The sequence below is a fragment of the Pelodiscus sinensis genome, unplaced genomic scaffold (genome assembly GCF_049634645.1).
Source record: "Pelodiscus sinensis isolate JC-2024 unplaced genomic scaffold, ASM4963464v1 ctg214, whole genome shotgun sequence".
NCBI lineage: Eukaryota > Metazoa > Chordata > Testudines > Trionychidae > Pelodiscus > Pelodiscus sinensis.
Genome location: NW_027466016.1, coordinates 8,668 through 24,439, shown reverse-complemented (window position 1 = coordinate 24,439; position 15,772 = coordinate 8,668). Strand labels below are relative to the sequence as shown.

Genomic DNA, 15,772 nt, shown 5'->3' with positions numbered 1-15,772 from the left:
GGCCCGCGGCTGCCGACATGGAGCGAATGAGTGAGGGGGGGCGCTGGGGGCAAGTGAGGGGGAGGGGCAGGAGGGGGGCAGGAGCGGGTAGTGGGGGGAGGGGCAGGGGTAGTGGGGGGAGGGGCAGGAGGGGGGCAGTGGGGGGGAGGGGCAGGAGGGGGTAGTGGGGGGGAGGGGCGCAGGGGCAGGAGGGGGGCAGGGGTAGGAGGGGGCAGGGGGAGGGGCAGGAGGGGGGCAGGGGCAGGAGGGGGTAGTGGGGGGAGGGGCAGGAGGGGGGCAGGGGCAGGAGGGGGTAGTGGGGGGAGGGGCGCAGGTGCAGGAGGGGGCAGGGGTAGTGGGGGGAGGGGCAGGAGGGGGCCGTGGCAGGCTCCAGCGGGATCTGCAGGGGGAGGGGTCTCTGCCTGTTGCAGAGTCCGACCCCCCCTTGTGCCCCCCCCCAGCGCTGCCCCCCCGGGGGCCCCTGGAGCTGCCCCTGTCCCTGCTGGAAGTCGGCTGCGCCGGGCGCTTCGAGCTCGTCACCCGGCCGGAGGGGCCCGATGGCGGCACCATCCCCCTCTGCACGGTGAGACCCCCCCCCGGCCGCCATCTCCTTCCCTCCCCTACCCCGCCACTGCCCCACGGGCCTTTCACACCTCCCCTCTCCCTCTCCAGCTGCCCCACGGGCTGCCCCCCTTCACCATGGACCTGGCCTCTGAGCTGGAGCGGCGCTTCCTGGCCAGCCCCGAATGGCTGCCCCTCCACCGCTTCGACAGGGCCCACAGGTGAGTCCTGGTGCCCACCCGCCTCCCCGAAAACCCCTGCGGGCACCAGCCCTTCGGCCGCGGAGAGGGGCGGGACATCGGGGTGCAGCGGGCGCTGACTCCGCCTCTGTGCCCCCCTCCAGGTGCTGGCCGCGGGAGAAGGACGTGTGGTCGCTGCTGGAGACAGACGCCACCCCTGTGCACGCCACTCTGCAGGCGGAGCGGGACCCCACCACGGGGCAGATCCTGGCCTTCCGAGAGGTGAGCCCATCCAGGCACGGGGGTCCTGTCCTGGCAGCCACACTGCGCCCAAAACGTGCTGGCCTGGACGCCTGGGTCCCATGCCTCCCTCCCTAGGCTGGGGGGGGCCTTTCGGCACATGAGAGATGCTGGCCTGGGGGACTGATTTAAAAAACTAAACGCACCTTTAATCCTTCTGTTACCCAACAGCCGTGTTTATAACAAAGAATACAAAATGTACAATGCTCTCCTAATTTCGTAAGCACGAGCGATACCAACAAAAGAGGGGGTCTCGCTCAATTCTCCCACTACAAGTCTTGTGCAACAGCTTCAGTTGTGCTCCCAAATATAGACCCATGTACGCAAGCTAACTGCATTTAAAAAAAAAACCCTACAAGAAAGTCCACTCAGTCCTATTTCCTGTTCGGCCAATTGCTCAGACTCACGGGTTGGCCGCAGTGGGTGTGAGGATGCTGCCTGTTTCTTATTCCCACGGCCACCTGAGTGTGAGAGCCGGCCTGTGCCGCTGTGGCCGGCGTCCCCGAGTATTTACGTGCCGGATGCGCTAAAGTTTCACACGCCCCTTCGTGCTGCGCCCGCCCTGCCAGCGCACACGTCTCCTTGGCGTTAAGGGGTTCTGCCCGATTCCCATCCAAAGCAGCGCGGGTGGACGCGGGTTCCTTTCCGTCTGCTCAGCGGAAGGCGGATTCTCTTTTTCGGTGCTTCGGGTTGTGTGGTTCCTCCCTCGGGGCGTTGATCCTTTCAGGCTCCCGAGAGCCCACGTACGACCCCCCTCGTCACGCCCTGGGAGAGGAGGCTGAGTGCGGGGGCAGGAGACCAGCCCCCCTGAAGCGCAGAGTTCCAAGCGGCCTCGTGCCCTGGGGGTGGCGGGGTGAGCAGGTCGGGCGCGCGGGGGGTTGAGCAGCGCTGCCCTGCGAGTCCCCGGCCGGCGGGGCGGAGGCCTGAGCGGGGGGCGGCGTAAGGGGCGTTTCCGGGGCTTTGCGACGCTGCCCTGGCGCTGTCCGGGGGCCACGGTGAGTGAAGGCCCCGCTCCTCGCTCTCCGCCCCAGGCGCTGCTGGACAACATGGGGCTGTCGGCCAAGAACTCGCTCTCCCTCCAGCGGGCCCCGGGGCCCCCCGCCCAGGCCTTGCGGGGCAGCAGCACCAACTACCCCTTCTGGCCAGGTACGTCCCCCTCCTTCTCCCCCGCCCCCCCCCCCCCCATCGGTGCTGCTGGGACTCAGCCTCTCTCTGCTCCCCAGCGGGATGGACGAGCCCAGCTTGGAGCAGATCTGCGCCCAGGACCAGCTGGAGGAGGATGTGGACTTTGAGAAAGGTGTGAGGGGGCCGGGTGTCCTGCCTCTCCCCCGCCCCCATCCCCTCGGGCCTGGCGGGCTCTGGGTGCCCTTCAGTGCCCTGCCCTGGGGCCGGGTGGAGGCGGCACCCCTAGAGGGGCCAGACCCCCCCCCCCCCGCCCTGCCAGGTCCTGCCCTGGGGCCCGGTGGGAGGCGGCACCCCTAGAGGGGCCAGACCCCCCCCCCACCCTGCCAGGTCCTGCCCTGGGGCCGGGTGGGAGGCAGCACCCCTAGAGGGGCCAGACCTGGCGCCCCCTGGTGGAGACAGGCCCCTGCCCCCTCTCTCCCCCCCGCCCCCTCCCAACTTTGGCTGGTGTAACTCTGCCTGTTTTCCTTCCCCGCTGCCCAGACTTGCTGACGGTGCCCCCGGCTGGAAGAAGGGGGTGGACTTCAAGCCGCAAGGTACTGATCTGGGGGGCTGGTCTCTCCATGGGGGGCCGGGCAGACACTGGTGTCCTGGAGGGGGGCACCCCGCTGGCTGGGCTCGCTTGGAGGGACTCCCTCCTCCCGGCGCCCCCTAACCCCCCCCTTTTGCCCCCTAGCTGCGCCGCGCCAGAGCGCACCGGGCCTGCTGCCCCTGGCCGGGCTGCTGGGGACCCTGGACTCCTTCCAGCTGGGCGGCTCCAGCGACGAGGAGGAGGAGACGAAGAGGAAGACCAAGGGGAAGGAGGGAGCGACGCCCCCCGCCCCTGCCCCCGCCCCCCAGCGGGCAGACAGCCTGGAGGAGCTGGTGCTGAAGGTGGAGGCGGGACAGCTGGGGGGGTGGATGTTGGGGGACGGGGCTTGTTCTGGTGGGGGGGAGGGGAGGCTGTGGGCAGGGTGCAGAAAAGGGGGGGTTGGGCTGGGGGAGGGGGGTTTTGGGGGCAGGCCGAGGCAGGAACGCCCTGGGGGGCGGAGCCCCGTAACCAGCCCTTCTGCCCCCACAGGAGGTGACCCCCGGACCTCCCCCGCCCGCCCAGGCCGCGCCCCCCGAGCCGCCCAAGGAGCAGTGGGCGATTCCCGTCGACACCTCCTCGCCCGTGGACGACTTCTACAAACGCATCCCCGACCCGGCCTTCCGGGTGAGACCCTGCCTGGGCCGCGCTGGGCTGGGGCCCTGAGGGGGGCGGGGGCTGCCCTGGGGTGGGGGAGCCAGGGAGACGTGTCACGGGGTTGTGGGGCCCAGGGCCGGATGCTAGCCTCAGTTCCCTTGTGCCGTGGGGGTCGGCTGGGGAGCCTGGGGACGCGCCACGGGGAGAGGGGCGTCCCGCCTGACTCGGTTTCCCCGGCCCAGTGGCCGTTCGAGCCGGACGTGTTCCAGAAACAGGCCATCCTGCACCTGGAGCGGCGCGACTCGCTCTTCGTGGCCGCGCACCACCTCGGCCGGCAAGACGGTGGTGGCCGAATACGCCATCGCCCTGGCCCAGAAGCACATGACCAGGTGAGGGCCCCTCCCCCTGCTGGATCTAGCCCCTCCCCCCACTGGTCCCTGTTGTTAACCCTTCCTGCCCCCCCCCAGGACCATCTACACCTCCCCCATCAAGGCCCTGTCCAACCAGAAGTTCCGGGATTTCAAGAACACCTTTGGGGACGTGGGGCTGCTGACGGGGGATGTGCAGCTGCACCCCGACGCCTCCTGCCTCATCATGACCACCGAGATCCTGCGGTGAGCGGCGGGGAGTCGGGGCGAGGGGCTGCGGGATGGGGGGGCTGCGGGTGGATACTCGGGGCTGTGGGGCGGGGACAGAGGCTGCGGGCCAGGGAGTCGGGGCGAGGGGCTGCGGGATGGGGGGGCTGCGGGTGGATACTCGGGGCTGCGGGCCAGGGAGTCGGGCTGGGTTGGGGGCGGGCTCTAGCTGTCTGTCTGTCCGTCTGGCACAGGTCCATGCTGTACAACGGCTCGGACGTGATCCGGGACCTGGAATGGGTGATCTTTGACGAGGTTCATTACGTGAATGACGCTGAGGTGAGGAGCAGGGCGAGGGGCAGAGGTGGGGATTGACCCCCGTGTCTCCCCAGCGCAGGGTGGTGTGGGAGGAGGGGTGGGCGGCCATTCCCTGACCCCGTGTCCTCCCCCAGCGCGGGGTGGTGTGGGCGGAGGGGGTGGGCGGCCGTTCCCTGACCCCGTGTTCCCCCAGTGCGGGGTGGTGTGGGCGGAGGGGATGGGCGGCCGTTCCCTGACCCCGTGTCCCCCCAGTGTGGGGTGGTGTGGGAGGAGGGGTGGGCGGCCGTTCCCTGACCCTGTGTCGTCCGCCCCCCCCCCCCCCCCCAGCGCGGGGTGGTGTGGGAGGAGGGGTGGGCGGCTGTTCCCTGACCCCGTGTTCTCCCCCCCCCCCCCCCCAGCGCGGGGTGGTGTGGGAGGAGGTGCTGATCATGCTGCCCGAACACGTGAACATCATCCTGCTGAGCGCCACCTGTGCCCAACACACTGGAGTTCGCCGACTGGATCGGGTGAGGGGCTGTGGGGTAGGGGAGTTGGGGGGGGCGGTGGGACAGGGGAAGGGCTGTGGAGAAGGGGGCAGGGGAGTTGGGGGGGCAGGGGAGTTGGGGGGCCTGTGGGGCAGGGAAGGGTTATGGGGAAGGGGGCAGGAGAGTTGGGGGGCTGTGGGGACTGAGTAGCCGCCTCAGCAAAGCAAACTGCCCAGCCACCACATTGGGGGTGGGGGGCTGAGCAGGAAGGGGAGGCTGGGGGGGGGGGGGGGGCTTTGGGGGCAGGCAGGGGGGGCCGTGAGCACTGACCTCCCCCCCGCCCCCCCCCCCCCCCCCCCCCCCGGGCGCAGGCGGATGAAGCGGAAGCGGATCTACGTGATCAGCACCCTGCGGCGCCCGGTGCCCCTGGAGCACTATCTGTACACGGGCACCAGCCACAAGACCCAGCACGAGCTCTTCCTGCTCCTCGACGCCCGCGGCGCCTTCCTCACCAAGGGGTGAGTCCCCCCTGGCCGGGCCTCTGCCCTCGCCCGCCCCCCGGCTGCCCCGGGCGGCTCCCCTCACCCGCTCTCCCGCCCCAGGTACTACGCGGCGGTGGAGGCCAAGAAGGAGCGCACCAGCAAACACGCCCAGACCTTCGGGGCCAAGCAGCCCACGCACGTGGCGGCCGGGCCGGGCCAGGTCAGCACCCCTTGATGTGCCTGGTGGGGGCTCCCAGGAGATTGGGGGGTGCGGAGGAGTGTGCGGGGGATTTGGGAGTGTGGTGGGGCAGGGCTGGGGTGTGCCGAGGAGCTGGGGGGGTTTGGGGCGCTGCCGGGGGCCCGTGAGGGGAACTAGGGGGATCAGGGCCCCAGCAGTGCCCCCTAGTCCCCCTATCGTTTGATAGGATAACGAGTCTTGTGGCTAAGGGGGAAGTGGTAGATGTGGTATACCTAGATTTAGTGAGGCCTTTGATACGGTCTCGCATGATATTAGACTAGGCAAATACAGCTTAGATGGGGCTACTATACGGTGGGTGCAGAACTGGCTGGAGAACCGTACTCAGAGAGTTATTAATGTTTCACAATCCTGCTGGAAAGGTCTAACAAGTGGGGTTCCGCAGGGGTCTGTTTTGGGACCGGCTCTGGTCAATATCTTCATCCACGATTTAGATATTGGCATAGAAAGTTCGCTTATTAAGTTTGCAGCTGATCCCAAGCTGGGAGGGTGCGACGGCTCTGGAGGACGGGTCAGAATTCAAAATGATCTGGACAAATTGGAGAAATGGTCTGAGATAAATAGGATGAAGTTTAATAAAGACAAATGCAAAGTGCCCCACTGAGGAAGGAACAATCAGTTTCACACGCACAGAATGGGAAGCGACGGTCTGGGAAGGAGTCCGGCAGAAAGGGATCTAGGGGTCATAGTGGACCACAAGTTGAATAGGAGTCAGCAGTGTGATGCTGCTGCACAAAAAGCAAACCTGATCTGGGCTGCATGAACAGGAGTGTTGTGAGCAAGACACGAGGAGTCGTTCTTCTGCTCTGCTCTGCACTGGTCAGGCCTCAGTTGGGCTACGTCTACACTGGCATGATTTTCCAGAAATGCTTTTAACGGAAAAGCGTCCGTGCCAATCTAGACGACGTTTTCTGCAAAAAAGCCCCGATGGCCATTTTCGCAATCAGGGCTTTTTTGCAGAAAAGAACTCTCAGCTGTCTACACTGGCTCTTTTGCGCAAAAGTCTTTTGGAAAAAGACTTTTGCCTGAACGGGAGCAGCATGGTATTTCCGCAAAAGCTCTGATGATTTTACATGAGATGGTCGGTGCTTTTGCGGAAATTCAAGCGGCCAGTGTAGACAGCTGGCAAGTTTTTCCGCACAAGCAGATGATTTTGCGGAAAAACTTACCAGTCTAGACACAGCCTTGGAGAATTGTGTCCAGTTCTGGGCACCACATTTCAGGAAAGATGTGGAGAAATTGGAGAGGGTCCAGAGAAGAGCAACGAGAATGATGAAAGGTCCAGAGAACATGAGCTAGGAGGGGAGGCTTCATGAACTGGGTTTGTTTAGTTTAGAAAAGAGAAGATTGAGGGGGGACGTGAGAGCCGTTTTCAGGTATCTAAAAGGGTGTCACAAGGAGGAGGGAGAAAACTTGTTCATCTTGGCCTCTGAGGCTAGAACAAGAAGCAATGGGCTTAAACTGCAGCAAGGGAGGTTTAGGTTGGACATTAGGAAAAAGTTCCTAACTGTCAGGGTGGTCAAACGCTGGAATAAGTTGCCCAGGGAGGTTGTGGAATCCCCATCTCTGGAGATATTGAAGAGCAGGTTGGATAAATGTCTCTCAGGGATGCTCTAGACAGTATTTGGTCCTGTCATGAGGGCGGGGACTGGACTCGGTGACTCTCGAGGTCCCTTCCAGTCCCAGTGCTCTGTGATTCTATGTGACCCCCCCAGGAGAAGGGCGTGTGGCTGTCGCTCGTGGACGCGCTGCGCAAGCGGGACCAGCTGCCCGTGGTGGCCTTCACCTTCTCCCGCGCCCGGTGCGACGACAACGCAGGCCGCCCTCACCACCCTCGACCTGACCACGAGCACCGAGAAGAGCGAGGTCCACGTCTTCTTCCAGAAGTGCATCTCCCGCCTCAAGGGCTCCGACCGCCAGCTGCCCCAGGTCAGCCCCCCTCCCACACCCGGGGGCTGCGTGCCGGTCAGGACGCGGCACGGTGCGGGAGGGTTGGCGTCTGCTGGTCGGGTACTTCCAGGTCAAAGGATACCAGAAAGGAAGTTGGGGGTGGGCGGCACAGGAAACAGGCCATCTGGCGGCCATGCAGGGTACTGGACAGGAAGTTGGGGTGGGGCAGTACAGGAAGTGGGTGGACTGATGGCCCTGCAGGACGCCGGACAGGAAGTTGGGGTGGGCGGCACAGGAAGGGGGGGGCTGGCAGCCGTGCAGGGTGCGGGACAGGAAGTTGGGGTGGGCGGCACAGGAAGGGGGAGGGCTGGCAGCCGTGCAGGGTGCGGGACAGGAAGTTGGGGTGGGCGGCACAGGAAGGGGGGGGCTGGCAGCCGTGCAGGGTGCGGGACAGGAAGTTGGGGTGGGCGGCACAGGAAGGGGGGAGGGCTGGCAGCCGTGCAGGGTGCGGGACAGGAAGTCCCCCGGCAAAGCAGGAAGTGGGTCTCCAGCACGTGCCCACATGTAACGTGTCCCGGGGGGGGTGGGGGGGGGGGGTTTAGGTGCTGCACATGGTGGACCTGCTGAAGCGGGGCATCGGGGTGCACCACAGCGGGATCCTGCCCATCCTCAAGGAGGTGGTGGAGATGCTCTTCAGCAAAGGGCTGGTCAAGGTGAGCCGGGGGCGGGGCCTGGCTGGTGGGAGGAGCTGGGGGCGGGGCCTGGCTGGTGGGAGGAGCAGAGGGAACATAACCACATATTCTGTCCCCCTCCCCCCCCCCAGATCCTCTTTGCCACCGAGACCTTCGCCATGGGGGTGAACATGCCGGCCCGCACCGTGGTCTTCGACTCCATCCGCAAGCACGACGGCTCCAGCTTCCGCGACCTGCTGCCCGGTGGGATCCGGGGGCCATGCTGCAGGGGGGTGGCGTGGGGGAGGTTGGCCCAGGATCCCCGGGGGGGGAGGGGGGCTGAGCCCGTGGGAGTGGGGCCAAGGATCCTGGGGGCGGGGGCAGGGCCGGGGCGGGCAGTGGGAGGATGGAGCTGGAGGGGCTGAGCCGTGGGGGAGGCGGGCCGAGGATCCGGAGGCGGGGCCAAGGGTCCTGGGGCTTGGGGGAGTGGGGCCAAGGATCCTGGGGGCGGGGGCAGGGCCGGGTGGCAGTGGGAGGACGGAGCTGGAGGGGCTGAGCCGTGGGGGAGGCGGGCCGAGGATCCTGGGGGCGGGGGCGGGGCGGCAGTGGGAGGATGGAGCTGGAGGGGCTGAGCCGTGGGGGAGGCGGGCCGAGGATCCGGAGGTGGGGCCAAGGATCCTGGGGGCGGGGGCAGGGCCGGGTGGCAGTGGGAGGACGGAGCTGGAGGGGCTGAGCCGTGGGGGAGGCGGGCCGAGGATCCGGAGGTGGGGCCAAGGATCCTGGGGGCGGGGGCAGGGCCGGGTGGCAGTGGGAGGACGGAGCTGGAGGGGCTGAGCCGTGGGGGAGGCGGGCCGAGGATCCGGAGGTGGGGCCAAGGATCCTGGGGGCGGGGGCAGGGCCGGGCGGCAGTGGGAGGACGGAGCTAGAGGGGCTGAGCCGTGGGGGAGGCGGGCCGAGGATCCGGGAGGCGGGGCCAAGGATCCTGGGGGCGGGGGCGGGGGCGGGGCCGGGCGGCAGTGGGAGGACGGAGCCGTGGGGGGCTGGGCCGGGGGGGCTCAGGCTGCGGGCTGCCTTGCAGGCGAGTACATCCAGATGGCGGGCCGGGCGGGGCGCCGGGGGCTGGACACCACGGGGATGGTCATCATCCTCTGCAAGACCCGCGTGCCCGAGATGGGCGACCTGCACCGCATGATGCTGGTGAGCCCCCGGGCGTGGGGCGGGGCTCGGGGGTGGGGGGGCGCCTGGGGGCCGTCGCCCACCGCCCGCTGCCGCCCGCAGGGGAAGCCGACGCAGCTGCAGTCCCAGTTCCGCCTGACCTACACCATGATCCTCAACCTGCTGCGGGTGGAGGCGCTGCGGGTGGAGGACATGATGAAGCGCAGCTTCTCCGAGTTCCACAGCCGCAAGGACAGCCAGGTGGGGGGCGCCGGGGGAGGGCGGCGCGGGGGGGGGGGGGGGAGGCAGCAGCCGCTGAGGCTCCGCGTCGTGCCCCCCGCAGGCCCAGGAGCAGAGCGTGGCCCAGCTGAGCCGGCGGCTGGCGGCCATGGAGGAGGTGGACACGGCCGGGCAGCTGAGCGACCTGCCCCAGTACTGCCAGGCCGTACAGGAGCTGCGGGAGACGCGCCGCCTCATCCAGGTAGGGGGGCTGGCCTCGCCGGGGATGGGACAAGGCCGAGGGGCAGGGGATGTGGCGGGGCCGGCTAGCAGACGGGTCACGGCGGGGCAGGGGATGCACTGGGGACAGGGGATGTTGTGGGGTCGGGTGCAATGGGGCTGGGCTGGCCGGGGGATGCAGTGGGGCCAGCTGGCCAAGGGGCAGAGCCCAGGGGATGTGGCGGGTTCCAGGGAACGTGGTGGGGGCCGGCCGGGAGGCAGGGGACATGGCGGTTTCCAGGGGACATGGCGGTGGCTGGCTGGGGGGCAGGGCCCAGAGGATGCAGTGGGTTGCAGGGACACGGTGGGGCCAGCCGAGGACACGGCGGTTTCCAGGGGACATGGCGGTGGCCGGCTGGGGGGCAGGGCCCAGAGGATGCAGTGGGTTGCAGGGACACGGTGGGGGCCAGCCGAGGACACGGCGGTTTCCAGGGGACATGGCGGTGGCCGGCTGGGGGGCAGGGCCCAGAGGATGCAGTGGGTTGCAGGGACACGGTGGGGGCCAGCCGAGGACACGGCGGTTTCCAGGGGACATGGCTGGGGCCGGCTGCGGGTCAAGGCCCAGGGGACACGGTGGGTTCCGGGGGGCAGGGGACATGGTGGCAGCTGGGGCTGGGACTGGCCGGGGAGCAGGGCCGGGGAGCAGGGCGGGCCCGAGTGACGGTCTCCTCCCGGCGCAGAGGCGGGTGGCCGAGTCGGCCAGCGGGCTGAAGGCTCTGGCCGTGGGGCGCGTGGTGATCGTCTCGACCCCGGCTCACCGCAACGCCCTGGGGGTGATCTTACAGGTGAGGGGGGGCTGTGTTGTGGGGGGGGGGGGCGCGTCCCACCCGCAGGCCCCCCTGAGCGGCCGCAGCTCTGGCTGCCTGGCACGTCCCCCAACCAGCCCCCATCTCCCCCCAGGTCTCCCCCGACGCAGCCAACCGGACGTTCACCACCCTGGTGCTCTGCGAGACGGCCCCCGAGGGGGAGACCCCGGCGGGGGGGGACAGCCCCAGCCCCGAGGTGCCCTACCCCGACGACCTGCTGCTCAACAAGCTCTTCCTGCCCGAGGGTAAGGGCTGGCGGCCGGGGCCCTGGCGGGTGTGGGGGGAGCTAGGCCGCCTGGGTCCCAGTCCCAGCTCGGGGAGGGGGGGCTAGTGGTTAGAGCAAGGGGCTGGGAGCCCAGACACCTCAGCTCTCTTGCAGCTCTGGGGGGAAGGGAGTGGGGGCTAGTGGTTAGAGCGGGGGGACTGGGTTCTGTTCCCTGCTTGGGGGGGGGGCTGGGTTCTGTTCCCTGCTCGGGGAGGGGAGCGGGGGCTAGCGGTTAGAGCGGGGGGGGGCTGGGTTCTGTTCCCAGCTCGGGGAGGGGAGTTGGGGCTAGCGGTTAGAGCGGGGGGGGGGCTGGGTTCTGTTCCCAGCTCGGGGAGGGGAGTTGGGGCTAGCGGTTAGAGCGGGGGGACTGGGTTCTGTTCCCTGCTTGGGGGGGGGCTGGGTTCTGTTCCCTGCTCGGGGAGGGGAGCGGGGGCTAGCGGTTAGAGCGGGGGGGGGCTGGGTTCTGTTCCCAGCTCGGGGAGGGGAGTTGGGGCTAGCGGTTAGAGCTGGGGGGGGGGGCTGGGTTCTGTTCCCTGCTCGGGGAGGGGAGTGGGGGCTAGTGGTTAGAGCGGGGGGACTGGGTTCTGTTCCCTGCTTGGGGGGGGGCTGGGTTCTGTTCCCTGCTCGGGGAGGGGAGCGGGGGCTAGCGGTTAGAGCTGGGGGGGGGGGCTGGGTTCTGTTCCCCGCTCGGGGAGGGGAGTGGGGGCTAGCGGTTAGAGCTGGGGGGGGGGGCTGGGTTCGTTCCCTGCTCGGGGAGGGGAGTGGGGGCTAGCGGTTAGAGCTGGGGGGGGGCTGGGTTCTGTTCCCTGCTCGGGGAGGGAGTGGGGGCTAGCCGGTTAGAGCCGGGGGGGGCTGGTTTCTGTTCCTTGCTCAGGGAGGGGGGGGGCTGGGTTCTGTTCCCTGCTCGGGGAGGGGAGTGGGGGCTAGCGGTTAGAGCGGGGGGGCTGGGTTCTGTTCCTGCTCGGGGAGGGGAGTTGGGGCTAGCGGTTAGAGCGGGGGGGCTGGGTTCTGTTCCCTGCTCGGGGAGGGGAGTGGGGGCTAGCGGTTAGAGCTGGGGGGGGGGCTGGGTTCTGTTCCCGCTCGGGAGGGGAGTGGGGGCTAGCGGTTAGAGCCGGGGGGGGCTGGGTTCTGTTCCTTGCTCAGGGAGGGGGGGGGGGCTGGTTTCTGTTCCCTGCTCGGGGAGGGGAGTGGGGGCTAGCGTTAGAGCCGGGGGGGGCTGGGTTCTGTTCCCCGCTCGGGGAGGGGACCGGGGGCCGGGTTTCTCTGCCCCACTGCGGCCCCTCTGCCCCCCAGGGCCCTGCAGCCATGCGGTGGAGCAGCTGGCCCCCTGCGCCATCCGGGCGCTCACGGGCAAGACGCTTGCGGGTGAACGCCGAGCGCATCCTGGAGGACGTGAGGAAGAGGCAGATGCGCGGTTCAGGTCGGGGGGGCTCGCGGGCTGGGGGGGGCGGTGGCGCGGGGGAGTGGCCGCCGGGACCCACATGTGCCGGGGTGCCGTTGCAGGAACGGACCCCCCCGGGCCCTCGGCCGTGCAGGCGGCCCAGGAGCTGCTGCGGCTGGCGGAGGGGGGCGCAGGGGGGCTGCCCCGCCTGGACCCCGTGGGCGCCCTGCAGCTGAAGGAGCTGGAGGTGGTGGAGGGCGCCATGCGGCTCCGGCGCCTGGAGGAGGCGCTGCCCACTTTCCAGTGCGTCCACAGCCCCCGCTTCCCCCAGCAGGTGAGCCCGGGGCGGGGCCTGGCACTCGGCCTCCTGCTGCCCTGCCTGCAGCTCTGGGGGTGGGAACTGGGGGCAACTGGCACCCGCCTAATCCCTGCCCCCCCCCAGTACCTGCGCCTCACCGAGCGGCTGCAGCTGCGGGCGGAGCTGGAACACCTGCGCTTCCTGCTGTCCGACCAGTCCCTGCTGCTGCCTGCCCGAGTACCAGCAGCGGGTGGAGGTGAGTCCCGCCCCACGGGCCCCAGGGTACTAGCCCCGGCGGGGGGGTGAGTCCACCCCACAGCTCTTGCCCCATGGCCCCCAGGGTACTAGCCCCGGCGGGGGGGTGAGTCCCACCCCACAGCTCTGCCCCATGGCACTAGCCCCGGCGGGGGGGTGAGTCCCACCCCACAGCTCTGCCCATGGCACTAGCCCCGGCGGGGGGGTGAGTCCCACCCCCACAGCTCTGCCCCATGGCACTAGCCCCGGCGGGGGGGTGAGTCCCGCCCCACAGCTCTGCCCCATGGCACTAGCCCCGGCAGGGGGGTGAGTCCCGCCCCACAGCTCTGCCCCATGGCCCCAGAGTACCAACCACAGGGGCAGGTAAGTCCTGCCCTACAGCTGTGCCCCATGGCCCCCAGACTGCTGGCCCCCAGAGTGCCAACCCCAGGGGGAGGAGAGCTCCGCCCGACCCCCCAGCACCAGGCAGAGTGGGCATGTCGCCTCCCCCTGTGCCCAGGTGCTGCGGGCGCTGCGCTACGTGGACGCGGGGGGGGCGGTGCAGCTGGCCGGGCGCGTGGCCTGCGAGATCAGCAACCACGAGCTGCTGCTGACTGAGCTGGTGTTCGACAACCTGCTGACGGAGCTGCGGGCCGAGGAGAGCGTGGCCCTGCTGAGCTGCCTGGTCTGCCAGACCAAGAGCCAGGCCGAGCCCCAGCTGCCCAGCGTGCTGCGCAAGGTGAGGGGGTCCGGGGGGAGGGGGCAGGCGGCCTGGCCGGGGGGGGCCCTGACACCCGGGGCCCCTGACGCCCGGCTCTCCCCCCTCAGGGCATGGAGCGGATCCGGGCGGTGGCCGAGCGCATCGCCCTGCTGCAGCGGGACTGCGGCCTGCGGGAAGTCGGTGGAGGATTTCGTGGCGCAGTACAACTTCGGGCCTGGTGGAGGTGGTGTACGAGTGGGCCCGCGGCATGGTGAGTGGCTGGTCGTGACCCGTCCGTCCCCGCCCGTACCCGCGTCCCCACGCCCCTCTCCCCCCGCCCGTACCCGCGTCCCCACGCCCTCTCCCCCGCCCGTACCCGCGTCCCACGCCCTCTCCCCCCCGCCGTACCCGCGTCCCACGCCCTCTCCCCTCCCGCCCTCACCCGCGTCCCCACGCCCTCTCCCCCCCGCCCTCACCCGCGTCCCCCACGCCCTCTCCCCCCCGCCCTCACCCGCGTCCCCACGCCCTCTCCCCCCCGCCCGTACCCGCGTCCCCACGCCCTCTCCACCCCGCCCGTACCCGCGTCCCACGCCCTCTCCCCCGCCCGTACCCGTGTCCCCCCACCCTCAACCCGCGTCCCACGCCCTCTCCCCCCCGCCCTCACCCGCGTCCTCTCCCCCCGCCCGTACCCGCGTCCCACGCCCTCTCCCCCCGCCGTACCCGTGTCCCCCCGCCCTCACCCGTGTCCCACGCCCTCTCCACCCCGCCCGTACCGCGTCCCCTGCCCTCTCCCCCTGCCCGTACCCGTGTCCCCCGCCCTCACCGCGTCCCCACGGCCCTCTCCCCCCCGCCGTACCCGCGTCCCCACGCCCTCTCCCCCCCGCCCGTACCCGCGTCCCCACGCCCTCTCCCTCCCCGCGTCCCCCCGCCCGTACCCGTGTCCCACGCCCTCTCCCCCCCCGCCCTCACCCGCGTCCCCACGCCCTCTCCCCCCCGCCCTCACCCGCGTCCCCACGCCCTCTCCCCCCCCGCCCTCACCCGCGTCCCCACGCCCTCTCCCCCCGCCCGTACCCGCGTCCCACGCCCTCTCCCCCCGCCCGTACCCGCGTCCCACGCCCTCTCCCCCCGCCCGTACCCGTGTCCCCACCACCCTCACCCGCGTCCCACGCCCTCTCCCCCCCGCCCTCACCCGCGTCCTCTCCCCCCGCCCGTACCACGCGTCCCACGCCCTCTCCCCCCGCCCGTACCCGCGTCCCACGCCCTCTCCCCCCGCCCGTACCCGTGTCCCCCCGCCCTCACCCGTGTCCCACGCCCTCTCCACCCCGCCCGTACCCGCGTCCCCCTGCCCTCTCCCCCTGCCCGTACCCGTGTCCCCCGCCCTCACCCGCTCCCACGCCCTCTCCCCCCCGCCCGTACCCGCGTCCCCACGCCCTCTCCCCCCCGCCCGTACCCGCGTCCCCACGCCCTCTCCCTCCCCCGCGTCCCCCCGCCCGTACCCGTGTCCCACGCCCTCTCCCCCCGCCCGTACCCGCGTCCCACGCCCTCATCCCTCCCCGCGTCCCCCCGCCCGTACCCGCGTCCCACGCCCTCTCCCCCCGCCTGTACCCGCGTCCCCCCGCCCTCTCCCCCCGCCCGTACCCGCGTCCCCCCGCCCTCACCCGCGTCCCACGCCCTCTCCCCCCCGCCCTCACCCGCGTCCCACGCCCTCTCCCCCCGCCCTCACCCGCGTCCCACGCCCTCTCCCCCCGCCCTCACCCGCGTCCCCCGCCCTCTCCACCCCGCCCGTACCCGTGTCCCCCGCCCTCACCCGCGTCCCACGCCCTCTCCCCTGCCCGTACCCGCGTCCCACGCCCTCTCCCCCCCCGCCCGTACCCGCGTCCCATGCCCTCTCCCCCACGCCCTCTCCCCCTGCCCGTACCCGCGTCCCACGCCCTCTCCCTCCCCGCGTCCCCCCGCCTGTACCCGCGTCCCACGCCCTCTCCACCCCGCCTGTACCCGCGTCCCCACGCCCTCTCCCCCCCCCCGTACCCGCGTCCCACGCCCTCTCCCCCCTGCCCATACCCGCGTCCCACGCCCTCTCCCCCCAGCCCTTCGCGGAGATCGCCGGCTGACGGACGTGCAGGAGGGGATCGTGGTGCGCTGCATCCAGCGGCTGGCGGCGACCTGCCGGGACGTGCGCAGCGCCGCCCGCGTCATTGGCGAGCCCACGCTGCACGCCAAGATGGAGCAGGCCGCCAACCTCATCAAGCGCGACATCGTCTTCGCCGCCAGCCTGTACACCCAGTGAGCCGGCCCGGCCCCGCCCCCCGCCTGGGGCTGGCTGGGAGGGGGGGGCCTTCCAGCTTGTAAATAAAACTTTCTGCAGCAGCACCGTGTGGGGCCTTGAGCCAGGCGTGAGCGACCCCCTGGGGCA

The 15,772-nt window shown here is 70.3% G+C and overlaps 1 protein-coding gene across 1 annotated transcript; it reads left to right on the top strand.

Annotated features, from left to right (window-relative positions):
• Position 1: 1 nt before the first annotated feature.
• LOC142825954 (superkiller complex protein 2-like) lies at positions 2–15,726 on the top strand. Its single transcript, XM_075918263.1, is given in 38 exon segments — positions 2–30; positions 441–562; positions 652–761; positions 884–1,001; positions 2,051–2,169; positions 2,243–2,316; positions 2,685–2,702; positions 2,705–2,737; positions 2,878–3,074; positions 3,262–3,396; positions 3,609–3,689; positions 3,691–3,755; positions 3,834–3,980; positions 4,196–4,280; positions 4,658–4,729; positions 4,731–4,765; positions 5,095–5,241; positions 5,326–5,425; positions 7,177–7,278; positions 7,280–7,390; positions 7,954–8,064; positions 8,175–8,286; positions 9,101–9,219; positions 9,301–9,438; positions 9,521–9,658; positions 10,356–10,460; positions 10,576–10,726; positions 12,040–12,104; positions 12,106–12,166; positions 12,250–12,461; positions 12,570–12,653; positions 12,655–12,681; positions 13,180–13,398; positions 13,488–13,556; positions 13,558–13,590; positions 13,592–13,630; positions 15,447–15,465; positions 15,468–15,726. Coding segments are annotated over 38 exon segments (3,765 nt in total). The 5' UTR covers positions 2–17; the 3' UTR covers positions 15,647–15,726.
• Positions 15,727–15,772: the final 46 nt, after the last annotated feature.